The sequence below is a fragment of the Scyliorhinus canicula genome, chromosome 14 (genome assembly GCF_902713615.1).
Source record: "Scyliorhinus canicula chromosome 14, sScyCan1.1, whole genome shotgun sequence".
In the NCBI taxonomy this organism is placed as follows: domain Eukaryota; kingdom Metazoa; phylum Chordata; class Chondrichthyes; order Carcharhiniformes; family Scyliorhinidae; genus Scyliorhinus; species Scyliorhinus canicula.
The window spans coordinates 55,814,026-55,840,327 of NC_052159.1; the positions used below are offsets into that span (position 1 = coordinate 55,814,026).

At 45.2% G+C, this 26,302-nt stretch overlaps 1 protein-coding gene across 2 annotated transcripts in view; it reads left to right on the top strand.

Moving 5' to 3' along the window:
- The window catches only part of xpo4 (exportin 4), a 134,316-nt gene that overhangs the window by 40,642 nt on the left and 67,372 nt on the right, over positions 1 to 26,302 (top strand). For both annotated transcript variants that reach the window (XM_038817869.1, XM_038817870.1), the window contains exons 7-9: positions 8,442 to 8,599; positions 8,807 to 8,981; positions 20,672 to 20,848. In XM_038817869.1, coding sequence (XP_038673797.1) covers positions 8,442 to 8,599; positions 8,807 to 8,981; positions 20,672 to 20,848 — 510 coding nt within the window. The remainder of the gene's footprint in view (positions 1 to 8,441; positions 8,600 to 8,806; positions 8,982 to 20,671; positions 20,849 to 26,302) is intronic.

A 26,302-nucleotide genomic window follows, 5' to 3' on the forward strand; every position in this document is an offset into this window, starting at 1 on the left:
GATGAGCCGAATGGCCTCCTCCTGCCCTGTAAATTCTCTGATTCTATCCCCCGGCTAATTTAGATTAAATCCTACCCAACCAGACTAATGAACCTCCTTGTGAGGACACTGCTCCCAGTCCTGCTGAGGGTCAGGTGCAATGCATCTCTTTTGAATCCCTGCATCAGAACTGGTCCCAATGTCCCTTGAATCTAAAGCTCCTCCCTCTTGCACCATGCCAGTGTGCAACAGTGGAAGTAATGCAGAATTATTTAAAAGTCCTATTTTTTAACTTACTCCTTAGCTCCTGAAAATCTGTCCATAGGACTCAATACCTGCCCGCCTTTCCATCTGTACTGATGTGTGCCACAACTTATAGTTCATATCCTTTACCTGACACCAGGGAGACATTGCGCCATGTGGGACTCATGATGCTGCTTCCAGGAATCCCTGTCTGTCCATTTATGAAATCTCTCAATGTTTGATTTTCTCCTCTTTTGTTTTTCCTTCCTATGCAGTTCCATGCCCATTAATGCCAGGGTCTGAATTGCTCCTTCAAGTGTCTTCACTCCCAGCAGTCCGAGTACATGCTCCCATCAATCTCTGATAACCAATGATTCTCTTGCCTAACAAGATTCTATCTACCTCTGCCTTAAAAATATTAATTAACCCACTTTAAGTTCGCATAGACTCCAAAGAGTCCTGCATTGCCGGGTTCCTCCTAACCTTGGGATGGCCACCCATCTGATATCCTGAACTCTTACTGTCTGTGTGGTGACCTCCTCCTGTCACATATAATCTAGGAAACACTCGCCATCTAGCTGCACTGGTCTTGCTGTGTTATTAAAAAAAATATATGTTTATTGAAAATGTTTCATTATAAACAAAATAATATAAAATAATTCAAGTTACAATGACACAACATGTTAAGCAATCAAAGTCACAAATTAACTTAACCTCCCAACATTCAACTAAACCCCTTAACAACTGACGGTGACTAGTTCTTTAAATAAGGGAATGAACGGCTGCCATCTTAGCTCTTCTACCGACCCTCTAATGGTGTTGTTGGGCCGTCTCCAGATGTAAGAAAGACGAGGTCACCCAACCAAACCGAGGCACTGGGCGGAGTAGGATACCTCCACCCAAGCTAAACGTGGATCTGGGCTATTAACCCCTGTATGCAATATTGGTGAGTCTGATACCCTGAAAATGGCCACCAGTGGACATCATGGCTACCAGTGGACATGGCATCAGATCGACATTAAGTACCTCTGACATGGTGTTGAAGAAAGAGATCTGCAAGCTTACTAACTTGGGACAACATGAGAGTGTGGCTAGCCGGCCCTGAAAACGACGCTCACACCTGCCTTCCACCCCAGAGCAAAGTCTACTTGTCCTCACATTGCTCAGATGAGCCCTGTGCTCCACCTTGAACTGATTAGACTAAGCCAAGCACAAGAAGTTGTGGAGTTGACCCTGTGAGAGCCTTGCTACATAGCTCACCATCCAGAATAGGACCCAGTTCACCTTTCCATTTCACTTTTACCTCTTTCAATGGAGCCAATGCTGCTGATAGGATCTGGCTGTATGTGCACAAAATAATCCCCCACCCGATCGGGCAAGAGACAACATTTTCTTCAACAGGGAGGAGGGTGGTGCCAAGAGAAAGAGGGAAAAACCTTGCACGAAAAATCACAAATCTGAAAGTGTCTAAACAGATTGGAACAAGGGAGTTGAAATTTCTCCGACAGCTTCCTTCACAAGCAAGACTCCAAACCTCTTCAAACCCATCCCCTCCCATGTTGAGTCCACACCCGCTGGTAAAAAAAAGTGATTATTGCAGATAGGGGCCAGCAAAGACATGGAACTAAGTTTAAAGTGCTCGCTGAACTGCTTCCAGTTTCTCCGGGTGGACACCACTACCAGATTCAAGCAAAATCTTGCTGGAGAGAATGGCAGTGATGTGGTTACTAATGAATTGCACTAACGCTAGAACTCTGAAAGGAAATCGCCCCATTTGCCCCTTTAGCAACCCTGATCATGAATCCACCACTGTATCTTCTTGATATTGGCTACTCAATAGTAAAATAATAAATTGAGTAAAGCCAAACCTCCTGATTGCCTATCTCTCTGGAGGAATGTCTTGGGGTCCTTGCTGTGTTATTTTTTAATAACTAAATTGTATGCGATTTACCTCTTGTCAGATGCCTGGATTAAAGAATTTTATGATGATGTCACTGATTTAAAGTCTCTATCCTTTCTAAAATGTTTTTATTGAGTTTTTTGTGGCATACAAAACGAGGATAAGCATGGACAAACAGTAAGAGACAGGATAAAGAAAAATATTTACATGGCCGGTTTCAGTTATTTACATACATGCATCGTTATTTTTCTTCTAGCATTATTTACAGTGGTGGTCACGATTTTCAATTTTTCGTCCCACAGTAGTTTTGGCTGTTTCCCCTCTCTCCCCGCCCCTTGGTCATTTATCTTGGCTTCTTCCCTCATCTGTATTTGTACCGTGCTCTTGTTATGTTGCTGTGATACTGATTCTTATGCTTTTGTTGGGCATGGTTGGGTTCTATGTCCCCCTGCTCCCCCCCACTTCCCCTTTTTCTTGTTGTGGTCGTGACTATCCTCTCCTGTTCTCTGACTTCTTAGTTGTTGGCTGCAAACAGGTCTTGAAACAATCAAGTGAATGGCTCCCATGTTTTGTGGAATCCCTCCTCTGACTCTCGGATGGCGAATTAAATTTTCTCCATTTGGAGATATTCCGTTAGGTCGGACTGCCAGTCTGCAGCTTTGAGTGGCCCTGCTGACCGCCAGCTGAGCAGGAGTCTCCAGCGGGCAATTAGGAAGGCAAGGGCTTCAGCCCCCCTCCCCACGAAGAGATCTGGATGTTCTGATACCTTGAAGACTGCCATTCTTGGGCAAGGCTCCGCCCTCATTCACACCACCTTGGACATTGCCTCGAAGAAGGCTGTCCAAAACCCAAAAGGTCTGTGGCAATACTAGAACATGTGGGCGTGGTTGGCTGCACCTCCTTGGCATTTGTCTTCCAACTCCGGGAAGAACCTGCTCATTCAGGTTCTAGTCAAGTGTGCTCTGTATAAAACGTTTAGCTGCATTAGGCTCAGCCTTGCGAATATGGAGCTGGAGTTGACCTGTGCAGTGCTTTGCTCCAGAGTCCCCACCCTATTTCAAACCCCAAGCCCTCCTCCCACTTCTCACTCGTCTCGTCGGGTTGGGTGTTGGCCCCCCTCAGCAGTCGCCCATACATAACACCATAGTTCCCTTTCCCTAGGATGTCCGTGCCCAGCAGATCCTTTTGCAATGATTGTTGTGGTGGCCATGGATACGTTCCTGTTTCCCTTTGTCGGAATTTTCTGATCTGTAGGTACCTCAGTTTGTCCGTCTCCCCCACCACAACCACCACCCCCAATCAGCTGGAACTTTTCTGTCAGTTCCTCAAGCGTTGCCAGTCTGTTGTTGGTGTAAAAGTACCAAACTGACAGTGTCTCCATGTCCTGTTTCCACCTTTTTAAGGTGATGGCCATTATCTTTGGCGTCAACCTGTGGTTGTTGCAGATGGAGGCCTTGTTGGATATTTTGATGAGCCCGAAATGCTGTCGCAGTTGGTCTGCAGGTCCTTTTTTACTTCGTCAGGCTGGTCAGGTTCCATTTGTGGATCCCTGCCCAGTCATGAGCGATTTGGGTCCCCAGGTAGCGGAATATGTGTCAGGCATGTTTAAAAGGCAACCCTTCCAGCTCTGCCCCTCCTTATGGGTTCACTGAGAAGACCTCACTTTGCTCAGGTTAAGTTTGTAGCCCGAGAAGGCTCCAAACTCTTTCAAGAGAGCCATGATTCCTTCCATGCTGCTTTGTTCGTTCGAGATGTAGAGGAAAAGGTCATTTGCATAGAGCGAGACTGTGCTCTCTGTCTTCTCTTCGGAACTCTTTCCGGTTCTTTGCTGCACTGAGCTCGATCGCTAGTGGTTCAATCGCCAGAGCGAACAACAGCAGGGATAACGGGCATTGCTGCCATGTGCTTCTGTGCAGCTGGAAGTACTTAGAGCTGTCATATTTGTCCGAACGCATGCTGTGGGAGCGTTGTACAGGAGTTTCACCCAGGCAGTGAACCGTTTTTAGCCCGAACCGCTCCAGTACCTCCTATGAGGTACTTCCATTCGACTTTGTCAAAGAACTTTTCAGCGTCCAGAGAGACGATCACCTCTGGTGTTTTCTCTCCGGATGGGGTCATGATCACGTTCAGCAGGCACCTGATGTTCGATGTCCACTGTCTACCCTTTCCAAAGCCCGTCTGGTCTTCTGCTACCACCTCTGGTACGCAGCCCTCCTACCTTTTGGCTAGGATCTTGGCCAGTAATTTTGCATTTGCATTTAGAAGCGAGAAGTGTCTGTAGGACCCACATTCTGTTGGGTCTTTGTCTTTCTTAGGTATCAGTGAAATTGAGGCTTGTGTATGTGGCAGGATGCCCCTCGCCAGTTAGTGTAGGCGGCAGTGTGCCCCTCGCCAGTGAATCCGTGAACATCTCCCACAGGTGTGGAGCCAATGCTGTCGTGGATCTTTGGTAAAAGTCGGCAGGAAACTGTCTGGTCCCAGAGCCTTCCCCGCCTGTATGGAGCTGATACTCTCCATGATTTCTCCCAGTTCTAGTGGTGGTTTCTGGCCCTGTCTCCTATCCTCCCCCATGACTGGCATTTCCGGTCCATCGAGGAACTGCTTTATCCTCAAGTTCCCTGTTGTGGGCTTGTACAGTAGAAAGTCTTGAATGCCTCATTGACCTTATCCAGCTCTGCTACTGAGTTGCCTTTCCTGTTCCTAATCTGGGCTATTTCCCTTGTGGCTGTCTGCTTTCTCAACTGTTGAGCCAGCAGTCGGCTGGCCTTGCCTCTGTGTTCATACAGGGTCCCCCGTGCCTGGCAGAGTTGGTGCACTCCTTTCCTTGTGGAGAGCAAGTCAAAAGTTCATATGTAGCTTTTTCCTCTCCGCCAGGAGCTCTGCGGTCAGGGCCTCAAAGTATTGCCGGTCTACCTCCAGTATGGAGTCAACTAGCTGTTGCCAGCCACCCTCTCATCCCTGTCTCTTCGTGCTTTGTAAACTATAATTTCTCCCTTGATCACAGACTTCAGTGCCTCCCAGAACGTGGAGGGTGAGACATCCCCATTCTGGTTATTAGTAATGCACTCATCTATGGCCTGTGATATTTTCTCGCAGAAGGCCTTGTCATCCAGGAGGGCCGAATCCAATCTCCAAGGGAGGTGCATTGGGCATGGCCCATTTCTAAACTCACATCCGTATAGTGTGGAGCCTGGTCGGAGATTACAATCGTGGAATATTCCGCTCTTTCTAACCCTGGAAGCACCGATTTTCCCCACTACAAAGAAGTCAATCAGAGAATAAACGTTATGTACTTGGGGGAAGAAGGAGAACTCTAGTCTATGTCGGGGATTTCCGCCATGGTCTTCTTTATAAATTCTGTGCCGTCCCAGTTGGGAATGTACACATTTACCAGAACTACCGGTGCCCCATCCAGGACACCGCTGACCATGATGTACCGACCCTCTGGGTCCATACATGTCCTTGTCATTATAAATGGCGTCCTCTTATTTAACGGTATGGCTACCCCACCTGGTCCTTGTCCCGTAGCAGGAATGGTAGGTCTATCCCACCCAGCCCTTCCTGACCCGCAATCAGTCCTTCTCCCTCAGGTGCGTCTAGTGGAGAAAGGCTATGTCAGCTTTCATACTTTTCAGGTGAGCGAAGACTCTGGATCTTTTCACTGGGCCATTAGGTCCCCTGACGCTCCAGGTGACTATTCTTTTTCTCCCCCGCCTCTCGGCCCCTGCACTCCGGGGGTTGCCCTTTGTTAGGGGACCGTCCAAGATGCCACGGATGCTGTTCTCACCATGAGGCCGGATCTCCCTGCTCCGGAGTTTCCCTTTGTCCAGGGATACCCAACGTGGTCGCCAGCTGTGAGTACGCCATGTCGGTGAGCCCCTACACTCCGGGGGTTTCCCTTTGTTCAGGGACCCTCCATAGTGGTTGCTTGCAGCGCCATTTTGTTGTAAGTCACCTCGTGTGGCCCGTTGTAGCCAGCCTAATGCCCTCAATCTTTCTTTATCTGTATTTCCCTTGTGGTGGTTTCTCCCTCCCACCATGTAGCTGCCTACCCCCCTTTCAATTTCTTCTGTTTCTTCCCCTAGCTGCTCCCCTTTTCCCGATGTCTGCCCCCACCCCCGCCCTCCAATCACCGCCAGGCGCTTCCCCCCTTGCGGGAGATGCGACCCGGGCTCTCTCGCCTGCATACTTCCCGGTGCTAGTGTGGTGCCCCCCCCCCTCCCAACCTTCCTACCTTCCTCTCTTTCCCCTCTTGTCCCCAGAACATGGCAGTACAATCCCATGCAAAGTGGTTGATATGGTGGTGGTTCACAGTTGGCAGTACAGAAAGTAGAAAGTAAACATTAAGAGTCTCCTTCCTATGGGCTCTTCATTGCTGTCCCTGCTGTCGTTTCTTCAGACCGTTCTCTGAGACAAACTTGTCCTTGCCCGCGGGGCCATGAAGATGTGCTCCCTGCCTTGGAACATGACCCAGAGCTTGGATGGGTACAGCACCACAAAATTTACACCGTTTTTGTACAACGCAGCCTTTACCCTATTAAATTTGTCTCGGTGCTTGGCCAGGTCTGCTCCAATGTCCTGGTAAATCCGAATCCGGTGGCCTTCACAGTTACAGCTTTTGGTTTGTCTTGCCCGTTGAGCTCCTATAGCTTATGGTTTAATGGAGTGCTTGAGGGAAATATGGATAGCAAAAGGCCTAAAATATTTAGCTATTGCAACTCTTGGTTGAAGAACAGGGTCTTGCATTGATTCAATACGAGTGGTGATGAATTACAGTTAATCTAGGGAGCTTATGGTACTGTAGCAACATTCACGTTTTCATGTATAGATAGTCTGGAGCTAAGTATGCTGATGGTAGAGGCTCCAGCTTTCTTTCAATCACATGGATGACCAGGGACCTCTCCCACTCTTGCCGCCTGCCATTGGCATGTGATGGAAGAATTTAAAGGTCTGTTACTTAACCTGTTGGCTGTGTTATGATTGCACCTTCCTTGGCCATCAACTCATGGAGGGGGCCTCAAACCCAGAGCTTTCTGGCTCGGAGGCAGGGCTGCTACCTCATGCACCACACGTGACCTCCTGTTCAGTAAGTAGGAAGCACTAAATTCAAACTTCCAGTGGTTGGTTGGGCTTTTTGTTAAGTCATTGCATCACTTGTGTTCACTGCAAGAACGAAAATATAGCACATTGTAAGTTATGATTGACAGTGAACTGTGCCATTTTTACATGGATGAAACTAATTGTGCTTCATCATGTGATCCCACATAAAGCCTATTTTTCAGATGGAGTGTTGTAATTTCAGGAACAAAGTTGCCTGCTATAGATGGCTTATCAGTCTGGTCCTGTAGTTGACTAATGGATAGGGATGTTATCTCCTTTGAATGCACTGCATTATCTGTCTTGCTTTAATATTTTTGTTGGATTTATATTTCCTGGTAATGCAGTAAAAATGATCTGTAATTTCAGTACATTTAACATTTTTTATTATGGTCAATATGCCAGTAGTTTAAGACTACTTTAATTTCTTATCCTTGGTATATTAATGCTAAAAACAGATGTCGATGCTTACTTGCCAAAACTGTTTGCAATTTGTCAGCAATTTATACTGACTGAACAGGCACACTAAAATCAACAACCTACTGATGGCTTGACTGTAACTACTCTAGTATTTTGTAGTGGCAATTCATAAGTATTATTTTCAGTTCTCAAAACTAAGATGTCATTAAATAAACTCTTCGCTCCCTATTCTCTTCCTTTGCTCAATTTAGATTTATTTGGGCTGTATTCTGATGTGCGACAAATGGACAAGGAGACATAGATTTTTTTTCAAAAAGGCGTATCTGTTGGTTTTTTAAAAAAATGCTGACTTGCAAAGTTCAGTCATGAAACACACAAATCTGGTCTTATACCAAGATCATGTAATTGCCAAGTTTAGTATGTTTCGTTTTACATAATTTCGATCATTGTATTCCTTTGTGAATTTGAACTTTGTATGTCACTATCTATTGATATTCATATGTAGCAAGCAGATCGAGAGGTTACATTTTAAATGTATCATAAGCCAGTGTTTTGCAGATTTTTGGTTGGAGTCTGACAATTTACTGTTAGTTGAATGCTAAATAATGGGTCTCTGGTCAAAGAACAACTTTCCTTTTTTCTTATGACTGTGAAAAAAATTATTCAGTGAGCAATAACTTTCCCGGCATTGCATTGATTTTTATCTGCTGTGATCTAGATGAGAAAACTCAAGAAAGACTAATAAATCTCTTTTGCCCAAACTTATATACATACTGAAAGTTAAGACTTTATTTTCTTCTAGGTACATCGTAAAATCAGAGAAGATTCCGACATGGCCCAGGACTCCTTGCAATGCCTGGCACAGCTGGCCTCCATCCATGGACGTATATTTCCTGATGAGAGAGCGCAGGTTGATTACCTGGCTCATTTTATTGAAGGATTGCTCAATATGATTAATGGGTATGTTTAGAAGTTAGAAAGCAGCAAGATGAATCACATTTTTGTATCTTTACAGAATAATTAAGAAGTAATTTGCTTCTGTGATCTCAAAACAATAACTGCAAATATAAATCAAACTAACTGATTTTTAAAATTGGTATTTTATGTTTTTGATTATTTTGTGTTCATGTTTTGCGGTAGTAACTTCTAGTCCATTTAATTTTCTAGAATAGAAATAGAGGATTCTGAAGCGGTGGGAATTTCCAGTGTTTTGAGCAACTTGATTTCAGAATTCCCACGCAGTATCTTAACTGCCATTCCAAGTGAATTATTTTCTTCTTTCATAAACTGCCTCACACATCTCACCTGCTCTTTTGGACGGAGTGCTGCCCTGGAAGAAGTAGTGAGTATTTTTTACTTTACTGTAGCATGTTTTGCCTTTATCTTCTGACACTGGACTGACACATTTCTAGTGGTTTTCTGGTTTCAAAATTGCAAGTTTTCAGCAAAATTGTTTTCTATAGAACAGAAAAATCCATCGACTGGCCAATTCAAAATGATCTGAATATTGCCAATATAGTTTGGGTATTAATAAAGTATGTTTTCCTATATAGTAAATGACACAACCAAAGAGCTTTGCTGTATTTTTTTGCGTGGCAGGTACTTGTTCTGAAGAGAGAAAACTATTTTATATAAAACGTTCTTTGCTTTAAATAGTTTGACATCATGGCATACTAGTCAGAGGAGTTTGCAAAACAAAAATGTTGAAAGAAAATGGCCCCTCCAATGGCTTGACTGGTTACGGCAGTCAGTAGCTGAGCTATACAGATTGAAACCTGCTGTACAGAGTTGATGGGGTGGCATTATTTTTTAATTTAAAGTACCCAATTAATTTCCTGCAATTAAGTGGCAATTTAGTGTGGCCAATCCACCTACCCTGTACATCATTTGGGCTGTGGGGGTGAAACCCACGCAAACACGAGGAGAATGTGAAAACTCCAATCGGACAGTGACCCAGGGCCAGGATCGAATCTGGGTTGATGGGGTGGTATGAGGGTTGCAATTAAGGATATGTATTTCAGATTGCCAGTCAAAATCAACTTGCTGGAAATAATTCATGAAGATATTGAGTGAAGACAAGATTAGACCTGGCTCTGAAATTCCCTGCAGTTTATAACCTGTAAGCATTCAGTCTGAACAGCTTTTTCAACAAGGTACTGGAGGGTGCCCGAGTCCCAATAAATTGTATCCCAGCAGGCAATGAATACCTTCATTCAAAGAGGAATGAAGGAAATTGGATGGTTGGGAGATAGGAGGGAAAAGATTAATGCTTTATCACTGATTTGGTTTTTTTTTTACCTTGAATGTAAAATGGATCCTGCTCTGTAGAGAGGCTCTCAGTAAGTTTTTTTAACAAACATTTTATTAAGGCATTTATAGTTTTATAACAACAGAAGATACAAATACAAATGTAAACATAATTCAGTGCGTAACCCCCCCAACCAACAACCATACCCCGCCAACATAGCTTATACACACAATCCCCAAGTCCCTTCATCGCGTCTTGCTGACCCCGCCTAAGTTGAACTAAACTAAACTAAGCTAACTCCCCCTGCTCCCCTTTTCCCTAACCCCCCCTACTTATTGTATCTGCTAACAGTTTAGTTTTCCCTGAAGAAGTCGATATCCGGCTGCCACCTCCTCTCCAAATTTGATTTTCTCAAGCTATGTCGCTAACCCATACCCCCAATTTCGGGGGCTCCGAGTCCCTCTAATAAGATCCGTCTCCAGGCTACCAAGGGGGAAAAGGCCAAAATGTCAGCATCTCTTGCCGCCTGGACTCCCTGGTCATCCGACACTACAAAGATCGCCACCTCTGGACTCGGTGCCCCCCATGTTTTTAGCATCGTGGACATGACGTCTGTAAACCCCTGCCAGAATCCCGTAAGCTTCGGACATGCCCAAAACATGTGGACATGATTTGCGGGTTTTCCTGCACACCTCACACACCTGTCCTCTACCCCAAAAACCTGCTCATCCGGGCCACCGTCATGTGTGCCCGGTGAACCACCTTGAATTGTATCAGGCTGAGCCTGGCACATGATGAGAACGCGTTGACTCTACTGAGAGCATCCTCCCACAGACCTGCCACTATCTCCTTACCTAGATCATCTTCCCACTTACACTTTACCTCCCTTATCTGGGTTCCCTCCCACTCCATCAGCTCTTTATAAATTTCCGAGACCGTCCCTTCCCCCACTCTCGGTTTTGAAACTACCTTGTCCTGTATCCCCTGTGGTGGTAGAAGCCCGGCTCTGCTCCAACAGCACTCCCCCCACTCGGGGAGTTTTACCTGCCATACAGACCCAGAGATCACCTCATTAACCCGTTTTAAAAAGACCTTTGGTCTAAAAATAGGGAGACACTGGAAAACAAACATAAATCTCGGGAGATCCCTCATCTTTACAGTCTGTACCCTCCCTGCCAGTGACAACGAGAGCATGTCCCTGCTCTGAAAGTCTTCCTTCGCTTACCCAACGAACTGGGCCAGATTAAATTTATGGAACTGCTCCCATCTCCGTGCCACCTGAATTCCCAAGTATGGATAACTCTCTCCCATCACTTTAAATGGCAACTCTCCCAGCCTCCTCTCCTGCCCCCTTGCCTGGATCACAGAAACCTCACTTTTCCCCATATTCAGTTTATACCCTGAGAACCGGCCAAATTTCCCTAAGATCCACATACTCTCTCCCATCTCTCCTCCCCCCCCCCCCCCCCCCCCCCCCCCAAACGAGTCAGAAATATACAGCCCCCCCCCCGCAAAACCCGGACTAAGAACAAAGATCAATACAGTACAGGAACAGGCCCTTTGGGCCCTCCAAGCCTGCGCCGATCCAGATCCTTTATCTAAACCTGTCGCCTATTTTCCAAGGATCTACTTCCCTCTGTTCCCCACCCGTTCATATATCTGTCTAGATGCATCTTAAATGATACTATCGTGCCCGCCTCTATCACCTCCGCTGGTAAAGCGTTCCAGGCACCCACCACCCTCTGCGTAAAATACTTTCCAAGCACATCTCCCTTAAACTTTCCCCCTCTCACCTTGAAATCGTGACCCCTTGTAATTAACACCCCCACTCTTTGGAAAAAGCTTGTTGCTATCCACCCTGTCCATACCTCTCATAATTTCGTAGACCTCAATCAGGTCCCCCCTCAACCTCCGTCTTTCCAACAAAAACAATCCTAATCTACTCGACCTTTCTTCATAGCTAGCACCCTCCATATCAGGCAACATCCTGGTGAACCTCCTCTGCACCCTCTCTAAAACATCCACATCCTTCTGGTAATGTGGCGACCAGAACTGCACGCAGTATTTCAAATGAGCCTAACCAAAGTCCTATACAACTGTAACATGACCTGCTGCCTCTTTTACTCAATACCCCGTCCGATGAAAGCAAGCATGCTGTATGCCTTCTTGACCACTCTATCGACCTGCGTTGCCACCTTCAGGGTACAATGGACCTGAACTCCCAGATCTCTCTGTACATCAATTTTCCCCAGGACTCTTCCATTGACCGTAAAGTCTGCTCTTAAATTAGATCTTCCAAAATGCATCACCTCGCATTTGCCTGGATTGAGCTCCATCTGCCATTTCAGAACTCACCCGGTCTGTCCACACACACGCCACTGACTCCTGGTACAACAGCCAGACCCAGTCTACAAAGCCCTACCCAAACCCAAACCGCCACAGGACCTCCCAGAAATACTCCCTCTCCACCTCCTTCCCCGCGGAGGGCATCATGATGACATTCAAGAGCCTCCTGACGTGGCCGGTCACTGCCTGCCTTCAACAAATCCCGTCTGGTCCTCCCCTATCACCCCCGGAACACAATCCTTTATTCTCAAGGCCATAATCTTGGCCAGCAATTTGGCGTCAACATTTAGTATGGAGATTGGTCTGTATGACCTGCATTGTTCTGGGTCCTTCTCCTGCTTCAGGATCAATGAGATCGAAGCCTATGACATTGTTGGGGGAAGAACACCCCGCTCCCTTGGCTCATTAAATGCCCTCACCAGCAGCAGACCCAGCACCCCATTAAACATCTTATAAAATTCCACTGGGTAACCATCCGGTCCTGGGGCCTTGCCTGACTCCAATCCTTCTACTACTTCCACAATCCCGATCGGGGCACCCAGCCCCTCCACCAACCCTTCCTCCACCTTTGGAAACTCCAAACACTCCAAGAATTGCCTCATCAGCACCACCCCAGCTGGGGGCTCCGACTCGTACAACCGATTATTCACCCCCTCTGGGTCCAAGATTGTGTTTTTTCCACTCTATCCTTCACTCTTCCTATCTTCCTGGCCGCCTCCTTTTTCCTGAGCTGATGTGCTAGCATCCTACTGGCCTTCTCTCCATGCTCATATACCGCCCCCGTCACCTTCCTCAACTGCCCCACCACCTTCCCTGTGGATATCAGCCCAAACTCCATCTGCAGCTTCTGCCACTCCTTCAAAAGTCCTGCCTCCGGGGCCTCCGAGTATCTTCTATCCACCTGGAGAATCTCCCTAACCAGCCTATCCATCTCACCGGCTCCACCTTTTCCATATGAGCCTGTATCGAAATCAGCTCCCCACTAACCACTGTCTTCAGTGCTTCCCATGCCGTTGCCATCGAAAACTCCCCAGTGTTATTTATTTCCAAATAATTTTGGATGGCCTCTCACCCGCCAGCACACCTCCTCATCTGCTAGCAGTCCTACATCCACTCTCCATTACGGGCACTGCCCCCCCCCCCCCCCCCCCCCCCCCCCCCCCACTCACCCGTAAATCCACCTAGTGTGGGGCATGATCCGACACAACAATTGCCGAATACTCGGCATCCACCATCCCTGCCTTAGAATGAAATACCACCTGCCCAAACCACCCCTTCCTCAGCCTAGTCTGATCCACTACCCTCAGGTGTGTATCCAGTAGTTTTCCATGTCCACCTTCAAACTCTTCAAATGTGCGAACATGCAAGCCCTCTTGACCGGCCCATTCAGCCCTCTCACGTTCCATGCGATCAGCCTGACAGGGGGGCACCCTGCCCCACCCCACCTCTTTAGATCAACCATCACCCTTCTTAGGCCAGCCTGCAGCCCGCGTCCCACGCCTCCTCGGCCCGCCCTTGCTTGTCCACTGTCATCGACCTCCAATTTGTCTCCACACGCCAGTCCCTCCCCTGTCAGCAGAACAGTTTCCCCCCCCCCCATAACAAAATAACAATCCCAACCCCCCTCAACAAACTGATCACCTGCTTGCCCCCCACTATACCTCCGTGAGCTAGCCCGCCCAGCTAGCCTGGTAGCCCCCGCCCATGGTGCCAAGCATCCCACCCCCCCCCCCCCCAAGCTCAAACATACATATGCAAACCGTACAATCCCCAACAAACACAAAGAAGAAAATTCCACCCACCATACCCATTAAGAACAAAGTTAACCCGCATACAAAACTGAGCCACGACCCAAATCTTAGTGCAAACAACACAGATAAAACCCAAAAAGAAAAAAGAAACTTAGCAGCATAAAAGAACACTGTCACTGATAGGAGTAGTCTATCGGCCACCAAATAGTAACGATATGGTGGGGCAGGCAATAAACAAAGAAATAACTGATGCATGTAGAAATGGTACAGCAGTTATCATGGGGGATTTTAATCTACATGTCGATTGGTTTAACCAGGTCGGTCAAGGCAACCTTGAGGAGGAGTTTATAGAATGTATCCGCGATAGTTTCCTAGAACAGTATGTAATGGAACCTACGAGGGAACAAGCGGTCCTAGATCTTGTCCTGTGTAATGAGACAGGATTGATTCATGATCTCATAGTTAGGGATCCTCTCGGAAGGAGCGATCACAATATGGTGGAATTTAAAATACAGATGGAAGGTGAGAAAGTAAAATCAAATACTAGTGTTTTGTGTTTAAACAAAGGAGATTACAAGGGGATGAGAGAAGAACTAGCTAAGGTAGACTGGGAGCTAAGACTTTATGGTGGAACAGTTGAGGAACAGTGGAGATCCTTCCAAGCGATTTTTCACAGTGCTCAGCAAAGGTTTATACCAACAAAAAGGAAGGACGGACGAAAGAGGGAAAATCGACCGTGGATATCTAAGGAAATAAGGGAGAGTATCAAATTGAAGGAAAAAGCATATAAAGTGGCAAAGATTGCTGGGAGATTAGAGGACTGGGAAATCTTTAGGGGGCAACAGAAAGCTACTAAAAAAGCTATAAAGAAGAGTAAGATAGAGTATGAGAGTAAACTTTCTCAGAATATAAAAACAGACAGTAAAAGTTTTTACAAATATACAAGACAAAAAAGAGTGGCTAAGGTAAATATTGGTCCTTTAGAGGATGAGAAGGGAGTTTTAATAATAGGAAATGGCTGAGGAACTGAACAGGTTTTTTGGGTCGGTCTTCACAGTGGAAGACACAAATAACATGCCAGCGACTGATAGAAATGAGGCTATGACAGGTGAGGACCTTGAGAGGATTGTTATCACTAAGGAGGGAGTGATGGGCAAGCTAATGGGGCTAAAGGTAGACAAGTCTCCTGGCCCTGATGAAATGCATCCCAGAGTGCTAAAAGAGATGGCTAGGGAAATTGCAGATGCACTAGTGATAATTTACCGAAATTCACTAGACTCTGGGGTGGTCCCGGTGGATTGGAAATTAGCAAACGTGACGCCACTGTTTAAAAAAGGAGGTAGGCAGAAAGCAGGAAATCATATGCCAGTGAGCTTAACTTCGGTAGTAGGGAAGATGCTGGAATCTATCATCAAGGAAGAAATAGCGAGGCATCTGGATAGAAATTGTCCCATTGGGCAGACGCAGCATGGGTTCGTAAAGGGCAGGTCATGCCTAACTAATTTAGTGGAATTTTTTGAGGACATTACCAGTGCAGTAGATAACGGGGAGCCGATGGATGTGGTATATCTGGATTTCCAGAAAGCCTTTGACAAGGTGCCACACAAAAGGTTGCTGCATAAGATAAAGATGCATGGCATTAAGGGTAAAGTAGTAGCATGGATAGAGGATTGGTTAATTAATAGAAAGCAAAGAGTTGGGATAAATGGGTGTTTCTCTGGTTGGCAATCAGTAGCTAGTGGTGTCCCTCAGGGATCCGTGTTGGGCCCACAATTGTTCACAATTTACATAGATGATTTGGAGTTGGGGACCAAGGGCAATGTGTTCAAGTTTGCAGATGACACTAAGATGAGTGGTAAAGCGAAAAGTGCAGAGGATACTGGAAGTCTGCAGAGGGATTTGGATAGATGAAGTGAATGGGCTAGGGTCTGGCAGATGGAATACAATGTTGACAAATGTGAGGTTATCCAGGAACCAGTGCATTCATACCACCATCACCCTCATTCTCCAACAGCATCCTCATCAGTGCTTTGTGCACCCTGTCCCCCTCCAAGGGTCGAGCAAATGTACCTTCCCCCAGCAGCTTCTCGAACATACGCGCCACATACGCCCCTGCATCCGATCCTTCGCTGCCCTCCAGGAGGCCAACGATCCTCGGGTCTTGCCTGTGCGACTGTTCTCCAGTTCCTCCACTTTCTTTTGCAGCTTTTTCTGGTGGTCCTTCATCAGCCCCATCTCCGCTGCCATCGTGGCTAGCTGGTCAACATGTTCAGCAACCACCTCTTCCATCATCTTAATCACCTGGCCCTGGGCTTCCAATCTCTGTGCCACACGGTCAATCCCCGCCATAATCAGATCCACGTATTCTTTTCTTTGCTGAGCAAAGTTCTCCTGGAGAAAGACCACCAGCTTCTCCGTTGACCACTGGGCTGGCAATTTCGGTCCCTGACCCTCCGCCATATTTTTCTGTGCTGCAGACTCCACTCCCTTCTTCAACCAACGATCTCTCCTTTTCAGACCACTTATGGCACACAAATCCATACACTGGTGGGGAATCCTACTCCTCATCTCCTGTTTTATCGAATCCTCCATAAGTCGAGGAAAAAAGGTCCACCATGAGCGGGAGCTATCAAATAAGCGACCATTCACTCCATGGCCGCCACCGGAAATAGCTTTCAGTAAGTTTTAAGGAGGGTGTTTGAAATGTTAGTAACACCAGATTGCACAAACCCGTAAATATATTTTCCAAGAGACAAAATGAAAATAAATCAATAAATTTAGAGTACCCAATTATTTTTTTTCCAATTAAGAGGCAATACAGTGTGGTGGCCCATCCACCTCCCCTGCACATCTTCGGGTTGTGGGGGTGAAACCCATGCAGACATGGGGAGAATGTGCAAACTCCACACAGAGTGACCTGGGGCCGTGCTGCCTGAAGAGCTGAAAATTTTGTATCAGCATATCACTATGTTGTATGCAAGAATATGGAGTGTCTTTGCAGTTCTTGTCAATTATACATTGTTCTGATTTCATATCATGGGTTCGTTGCCAATTTAATCTCTTTATTTTTCTGTCAATTTGTAAAATTTTATGTAATCTCTATTTGCAGTACATATTTTAAAAAAAAATAAATTTAGAGTACCTGATTATTTTTTTTTCCAATTAAGGGGCAATTTAGGATGGCCAATCCCACCTAACCTGCACATCTTTGGGTTGTGGGGGTGAAACCCACGCAGACATGGGGAGAATGTGCAAACTCCACACGGACAGTGACCCAGGGCCAGGATTCGAACCCGGGTCCTCAGCGCTGCAGTCCCAGTGCTATCCACTGCGCCATATGATGCCCCGTGCAGTACATTTTAGCATCATTCACAAATGGTTCTAGTTCTCGATGTGCTGGCTAAAAGAATAGTGCCTACTAATTTCTGTTTTTTGGTAACATTCCTACCTACCGAAAAATGTATTTGTAACATGGTCATATGAAAAATGAGTGATTTTGTACTGGCAGGACATTAAGAAACTAGGTTTAGGAGTCAGTTGGGCATGTCTTTTGATAAATTCCCAAGATTCTTTCCCAAACAGGAAGGATTAATAGGCAATCTGGTTCTATCTTCACACAACTGCTACCCACCTCAGATTGGCAGGAGCTTGCAAGCATTCTTAAAGAATGGTATGTAGTATTATGGGGAAAGGAGAAATTGTGTTATAAACCACAGTTGAAGAAGCTAAAAATGTAGCTAGATTTGTAAATAAACAAAATGAAATCCACAGATTTTGTTGTACATATAAAAGAAAATTCCTGCTCGTGTACATTGGCACCATTTCAATTTTGTTCAGACACTATTAGCAGTCTCTTTCATTTAAACTGAGTTGCATTTTTTAATATGCATACTTATTGTGTAATGACTAGGTTCCGCACTATTTTTAAAACATGTTAGAAGTTAAATGTTGTGGGCAGCACGGTGGCCTAGTGGGTTAGCCCTGCTGCCTCACGGTGCTGAGGTCCCAGGTAAAGCGAAAAGTACAGAGGATACTGGAAGTCTGCAGAGGGATTTGGATAGGTTAAGTGAATGGGCTCGGGTCTGGCAGATGGAATACAATATTGACAAATGTGAGGTTATCCATTTTGGTAGGAATAACAGCAGACGGGATTATTATTTAAATGATAAAATATTAAAGCATGCCGCTGTTCAGAGAGACTTGGGTGTGCTAGTGCATGAGTCACAGAAGGTTGGTTTACAAGTGCAACAGGTGATTAAGAAGGCAAATGGAATGTTGTCCTTCATTGCTAGAGGGATGGAGTTTAAGACTAGGGAGGTTATGTTGCAATTGTATAAGGTGTTAGTGCGGCCACACCTGGAGTATTGTGTTCAGTTTTGGTCTCCTTACTTGAGAAAGGACGTACTGGCGCTGGAGGGTGTGCAGAGGAGATTCACTAGGTTAATCCCAGAGCTGAAGGGGTTGGATTATGAGGAGAGGTTGAGTAGACTGGGACTGTACTCGTTGGAATTTAGAAGGATGAGGGGGGATCTTATAGAAACATTTAAAATTATGAAGGGAATAGATAGGATAGATGCGGGCACGTTGTTTCCACTGGCGGGTGACAGCAGAACTAGGGGACATAGCCTCAAAATAAGGGGAAGTAGATTTAGGACTGAGTTTAGGAGGAACTTCTTCACCCAAAGGGTTGTGAATCTATGGAATTCCTTGCCCAGTGAAGCAGTTGAGGCTCCTTCATTACATGTTTTTAAGGTAAAGATAGATAGTTTTTTGAAGAATAAAGGGATTAAGGGTTATGGTGTTCGGGCCGGAAAGTGGAGCTGAGTCCACAAAAGATCAGCCATGATCTAATTGAATGGCGGAGCAGGCTCGAGGGGCCAGATGGCCTACTCCTGCTCCTAGTTCTTATGTTCTTATGTTCGGTCCCGGCTCTGGGTCACTGTCTGTGGAGTTTGCACATTCTCCCCGTGTCTGCGTGGGTTTTGCCCCCGCAACCCAAAAATGTGCAGAGTAGGTAGATTGGCCACGCTAAATTGCCCCTTAATTGGAAAATATAATTGAGTGATCTAAATTTTTAAAAAAAGAAATGAAATGTTAAATTGTAAGTATTATATATTATAAAGACTAATGTTCCTCAAAGGCATTCTCACTCCAGCTGCTATTGGTATTTGTAAAATAAACATATCCTGCTATAAATAAGACTTGTGGGTTGGTTTTAATAATCCTAGATTTAAACCCTAAGCATGCTTGTTCATATCTGCAGCATATTTTTGTTTCTAATAGGGTCCATGGAGAAAGAGAAACTTAAAAGCAACACGATAAATAAATTGACTTCATTATTTGCTCACTCAAATATATGGAAGATCCAAACTGTTCAAACTCTAAAATCTTTACTTAACACTTATAGTTCTGACAGTTAGGTGGCTTCATTTAGGCAATTATTTACTTTTTGCCTTTTCATAGAATTTACAGTGCAGAAGGAGGCCACTCGGCCCATCGAGTCTGCACTGGCTCTTGGAAAGAGCAGCCTACCCGAGGTCAACACCTCCACCCTATCCCCATAACCCAGTAACCCCACCCAACACTAAGGGCAATTTTGGACACTAAGGGCAATTTATCATGGTCAGTCCACCTAACCTGCACATCTTTGGACTATGGGAGGAAACCCGAGCACCCGGAGGAAACCCACGCACACACGGGGAGGATGTGCAGACTCCGCACAGACAGTGACCCAAGCCGGGAATTGAACCTGGGACCCTGGAGCTGTGAAGCGATTGTGCTAACCACAATGCTACCATGCTGCCCTTTGTGGCAAGTATAACTATCGCAATATCTCCCCTGACATAAATGATGAAACTTGAGGGGCCTCACGGTAGCATGGTGGTTAGCATCAATGCTTCACAGCTCCAGGGTCCCAGGTTCGATTCCCGGCTGGGTCACTGTCTGTGTGGAGTCTGCACGTCCTCCCCGTGTGTGCGTGGGTTTCCTCCGGGTGCTCCGGTTTCCTCCCACAGTCCAAAGATGTGCGGGTTAGGTGGATTGGCCATGCTAAATTGCCCGTAGTGTAAGGTTAATGGGGGGATTGTTGGGTTACGGGGTTACGTGGGTTTAAGTGGGGTGATCATGGCTCGGCACAACATTGAGGGCCGAAGGGCCTGTTCTGTGCTGTACTGTTCTATGTTCTATGTTCATTCAGTATAAATTACTCAGGATTTGTCCTGCATTAGTGCTTTATAAGGAGGTATTAACAGTGTAGTACAATTCTGTGGTTTTGACCATTGAAAAATGAAAATATGAAAATCGCTTATTGTCACGAGTAGGCTTAAATAAAGTTACTGTGAAAAGCCCCTAGTCGCCACATTCCGGCGCCTGTCCGGGGAGGCTGGTACGGGAGTTGAACCGTGCTGCTGGCCTGCTTGGTCTGCTTTAAAAGCCAGTGATTTAGCCCAGTGTGCTAAACCAGCCCCTAATTGATATAGGAGAAAGACATTCTGACAATCAAAAATAGGGTTTTAGTGTTCTGGTCTTGCTATGGACTTTCAGAACAGTGGTGGAAAATGCTTAGAACCTACATTTGTGGAGATTTTTTGCCTGAAGAAATGAATGTACTTTTGCTTCTATATATGTACTTTCTATTCAATTGAGTAATTTACTAAAGAGTGACTGATGCAACATTTTTATTTATAGTTGGACAAAGATGACATGGTGTACATGGAGGCGTACGATAAACTGCTTGAGTCATGGCTTACACTTGTACAAGACAATAAGCATTTCCATAAAGGGTTTTTCACGCAACATGCTGTGCAAGTTTTTAATTCTTACATTCAATGCCATTTGGCAGCACCAGAGGGCACAAGAAACTTGGTGAGTCCTCTTTAAAGGTTTGCTTCATTTTTTCTTACCTTTCCTCTTCTAGTATAATTGATGTAGAGCATTATATTTTTTCAACTAGCATAAATATTTTAACTTTAGTGAAGTAGCAAGTATTTTATTCTTTCCCTGGCTGTTCTTGTTTTGGAGGGCACAAATTCTCTGAATTCTATTGACGTTTGTAAAGAATCTTACAACTCAGAGAGATATTTTGCTTTTAACAATGCAAAGCTACTTTGGATGATATCATCCAATATTCATATTTGATTTGAAATTTTCCCTTTGATAGTGTCCCTTCATTGTTTTCGTGCTATTGTTTTCCCATGTCTCAAAAGTGTTGGCTCCATGGGTGCAGTTGCATGGAGACTAGGTGCCTTCCAGTGGAGTCATTGTTTATGTGAGCTTTAACAAGTGACTTTTCAGGCTGCTTGACATTTTGTGGCTGAACATGATCCTGTCGTTATGTGACCTGTGGCATGCAGTTTCCAGCAAGGTCAATGGACAGCAACAGAGGTCATTTTTACTTCCTTAACCCTGGAAGATTTAAGCCAAACGTACCACTGCAATGGCTATTTATATGAGATCGGGTAACAGCACGCATTTGGAAATGTGTGGACAGGCTTGTTCAGTTACATGCTGACTTTATCAACTGAGCCATATGGGAATCGCCAAATAGATTCTAGTTTGGAAAATCAAGTATGCAATACTTGATAGCCTAACGTGTGTGGCAGGAGACACTGTATGGCTCAGCTTAAGATCAAGTTTCATGTTAATTATGACTCCAGCTTGTACTATTCTGCATGATGTGCTTTTGATGATGGATGTGGTGTTGAAGTAGACTTGGAGAACCAAAGCTGTTTGTTAAATATCTTCACTAATGTTGAATGAAAACTTTAATCAATAGGCATTTATTTTACGCAGTAAATTAATGTTGTGAGATTTTTATTTGTTCTTGGGATGTGGGCATCTCTGTTAAGACAACCATTTATTGTCCATCCCCAATTGCCCATAAGTAGGTAGTATGCAGTCCCTGTGGTGCAGGTACACCCACAATTGGAAGGAAACTTGGAGGTATTGGCGTTCTCATATTCCTACTGCCGTTGTCCATCAGGTAATAGAGATTGAAAGTTTGCAAGGTGCTGTGAAAGGAGCCTGGGTGAGTTGCTGCAGAACATTCTGTAGATGTTTCTGCTCAATGGTAGCCCCCAAGATGTTGTTAATGCAAGAAACGGCAATGGTAATGTTGGTGAATGTCATGGAGCGATTATTAGATTTTCTCTTGTTGGAGGTGGTCACTAATTGGCACTTGCATGGCACAAATGTCACTTGCCACTTATCAGCCCAAACCTGAATGTTGCCCAAATCTTGCTACATGCAGACACCAGCCAGCATCAGGTTTGGTGGAGCTCTGATTTGTACCGAACACTGTGCAATCATCAGCGAAAGTTTCAACTTTGGATCTAGTATTGGAGGAACTGTAATTTGATGAAGCATTGGCACTTCTGGCTGAAGTTGATTGTAAATGTTTCAGCCTTATATTTTGCACTGATGTCCTGAGCTTTCTCATCATTGAAGATAAGGATGTTTTCACAGATGAATGTGGCAGGACTGGAAGCATTATATGTAATTAATTGCTTGTAGGATTGTTTAGCCTGATCAAGAACATGATGTGTCCACCGTTCAGCACACGTAGGCATGTGCTTTAGCTTCGCCAGGTTGACACCTCATTTTTAGGCATGCATGGTGATGCCCTTGGCACTCCTTATTATGCCAAGAATTGATCCCTTGGGTTTACAGTAATGATAGAGAAAGGTATATGCTGGGAGAAGACATATCAGAGTGCATTAATTCTGCTGCTGATGGCGCACAATACCTCATGGATACTTAGTTTTGCGCTGAGAACACTTAACACTGCATAGTCTCACCGTCTCCCAGGCTTGAAAAGAAGCAGTCACTCCAGGAAGCGTGGAAAATGTGCAGGCCTGCAGGTGAGAGTGAAACAACGCGGCCCCAAAGCCCCACTGCCTAGCTTACCCCTAGCTAATGTCCAATCTCTAGAAAACAAGCGAGACGAACTTAAAGCCAGTTTCACTTTTCAAAGAGAACTAAGGGACTGCTGTGTGCTCTGTTTCACGGAGACATGGCTCACTCCTGCTTCACCGGACTGTGCCCTACAATCAGAGGGCTTCTCAATCCACCGAGTAAACCGTACGGCAGCCTCGGGCAAGGCAAGGGGAGGTGGGGTCTGCCTCCTAATTAACACCACCTGGTACCTAGATGTAGCAACACTGGCGAGTTTCTGCTCCCCGGACCTAGAATACCTCACGCTGAAAATTCAGCCCCTTCTACCTTCCGCAGGAGTTCAGCTCCGTTATCCTGACGGCAGCTTACATCCCACCCCATGCAAATGTGGAAATCGCACTGGACAAAATATTCACCACCGCAAATGGCCTTGAAACTAAATATCCCGAGGCCTTGTTCATTGTAGCTGGGGACTTCAATCAGGCCAAGCTCAAGAGCATACTACCAAGTTACCACCGACATGTCACCTGTTCCACCAGAGGCCCAAACATCCTGGACCACTGCTACACAAATATCAAACATGCCTACCACTCTATCGCCCGCCCACACTTTGGCAAATTCAACATAGGAAAGGAAGGAGAGACTGCAGAATATAATGTAACAGTTATAACAAGGTGTAGAGAAAAGATCATAAAACAATTACTGCTTAAATAACTTCCAGTTAACACATTGTGATGGACTTATTTTGACAAGGTTTACCATCAATATTTAGTTTGAGTCTGATCATCTAGGTCCGGGGTGTGCTTTGGCAGTTACTGAGAGCCAATTTTGTACGGTAACATACTCAAGGGCTGTATATATAAATCCTGAGGCAAGTAATATTCTTCCCAAACTTCTTTTAGGGACTATCCAGCAAAGATTTACCATCGATGTACCAATTATTCTTGTGTCTGCTATGTACGTACTGTGTACGTTCCTCGGCCGCAGAAAAAAACTTTTCATTGTACTTTGGTATCTGTGACAATAAAGCAAATCAAATCGGGGTTTTCTGAACTATTTGCCGTAGTTACTGGGGAAAGACTCCATCTAATCTGGCACTACGTAGGATAATTCCCTGGCCTTGCTTTAAGTTTGGTATGATATCATGGTTTCCCACCACCGTAGTTCCTCCATCTTTTGGTGTAATTTTGTCTCAGTGATACCACTCTTTTATCTTGGAGTCAGAAAGTTGTTTGTTCATAAGAAGTAGGTTTCACGAGCACATATGTTGACGAGAAGTACTTGTGAAACCCATTGTACATGAATTCTCAAATGTGAAACTGTATTCAAAGGATTTGTGTCTAAAGTGCTGTACAGCTGTTAGTGTTACCAGTTGTAAATTGGAGGTTGAATTTGCATCATGCTAAAAGTATGGTCATTCATTGTAAACATTGAAAGAGCTTTAAATAGATGCAGCACGGTGACACAGTGGTTAGCACTGCAGTCTCACGGCGCCGAGGTCCGAGGTTCGATCCCGGCTCTGGGTCACTATCTGTGTGGAGTTTGCACATTCTCCCATGTTTGCGTGGGTTTCGCCACCCACAACCCATGATGTGCACAGTAGATCAGTGTTCTTCAAACTTTTTTTCCGGGGGCCCATTTTTACCAACCGGCCAACCTTCGGGACCCAGCCCGGCCGACTTCGCGACCCACGCCGGCTGATCTTTGCGACCCACACTGGCCGACCTGCACGACCCACCATTTTCTCTTACCTTGTTTGCTGCTGACAAAAATGGAGTAAATGGTTTGGGTCCCTTTGGCCCTCGTACACGCTCCTCCAATGGAACCTGTTGGATGAAGGTGAAGCCTTCCTGTGTCAGAAAGTATGGAGTCTCCATCTGTCCAAAGTTCTGAATTTTTTTCCTATAAAATTTTATCAAATAACCCCCCCACCCCCCACAAACTTGTTAAAAAAAATAAAATGAGTAAAACAAATTTTTAAAATGAATTAACCTCCCCCCCCCCGAACTTGTAAAAAAAATAAAATGAATAAAATAAATGAAAAAAATAAAAAGTAAATGAATAAAATAAATGAATAAAAACCACGACAGAACTTGTAAAACAAAAAGCTGCAACTGTTTAAAAAAATAGTGGCCGTACTGCACATGCATGCCCGATTATCGCCGCGCATGTGCATTTGTGCATGCGCGCCGATCATCATGCGCAATGCGGCCAAATTTTCTTTTTAACGTTCGTGGCCGCTTGCAGCTGGTGTTATGAAAAGCTGCCCGCTGCGCGGGGATTTGCGTGATCGGGAGCGCCGCGGACAATGGTCGCGCACCCGACTTTGAAGAACACTGCAGTAGATGGATTGGCCTTGCTAAATTGCCCCTTAATTGGAAAAATGAATTGGGTACACTAAATAAAAAAAATAAAGAGCGGTAAATGTTGTCTTGAGTACTTTGCATTGGGCAGCACTAAAAGAGTAACAGGTCATGAGGAAAATTTTTTGGCATGCATACTTGGGAGAGTTACTTGATTTTGGAATGTTTAAGATGGCTCTGATTTGGCAGCTTTTCTGAGATCTTCCGTTCTTCCAAATTTAGAGTCAGATTCTCAGGCCATTGCTATGTTTGCCATCCAATTTTGTGGCTGTGATTTTGCATGTTTTTCTGAGGATACTATCCCTATATGGAAAGAGTCCTTTGACCTTGTCCATCCAATTTGATTTTAAGGTAGATTGGGGAATCTGTGTATGTAAAGGTAAGGAACCTCAATTTTAAATATGGCAGGATTTGCCACTTCCCACTGTTCAAAAGCTGTCTAACTCTTGCTCTGTTATGCTTCTATGAGTAGTCCTCTTGTTACCTTGCCCAAACAATCTATCATATAAACGTCTGGATAAATGTTTTTTTTTAATGTATTTTATTACAAACATGTTTCAAAACAGGTTACAGCGAACAAACACCCCAGGAAACATGCTTCCCAACAATCAACTATACAGTCTGTAGAGATGTTTCCCCTTTTTCACCCCACCCCCGCAACAAATAGCCCCTCAAACACGGTCACAAACATCTACCACCTTTTCTCAAACCCCCCCGAAGAGCCTCTTAACTCATACTTTATCTTCTCTAATCGCAGGAAGTCGTACAGGTCACCCAACCAAGCCGCTACCCCCGGTGGCGATGCCGATCGCCACTCCAGCAAAATTCTCCCCCATGCAATCGCCTGGATAAAAGTTAGTTGATTATTCAGTTCTGCACATGTAACGGCTCACTCCAGTCCTGTCCGAATTCAGATTGGCAGGAGTTCCCCCAATAATCGTCGGGGAACCACCTGGGACTCTTTCCCCCCCCCCCCCCACCCCCCACCCAAAACAACTAACGGGGATCAGTTCTTTCAAGTACAGAATAAATACTTGCCATATCCGGTAGAACCCCTCAATTG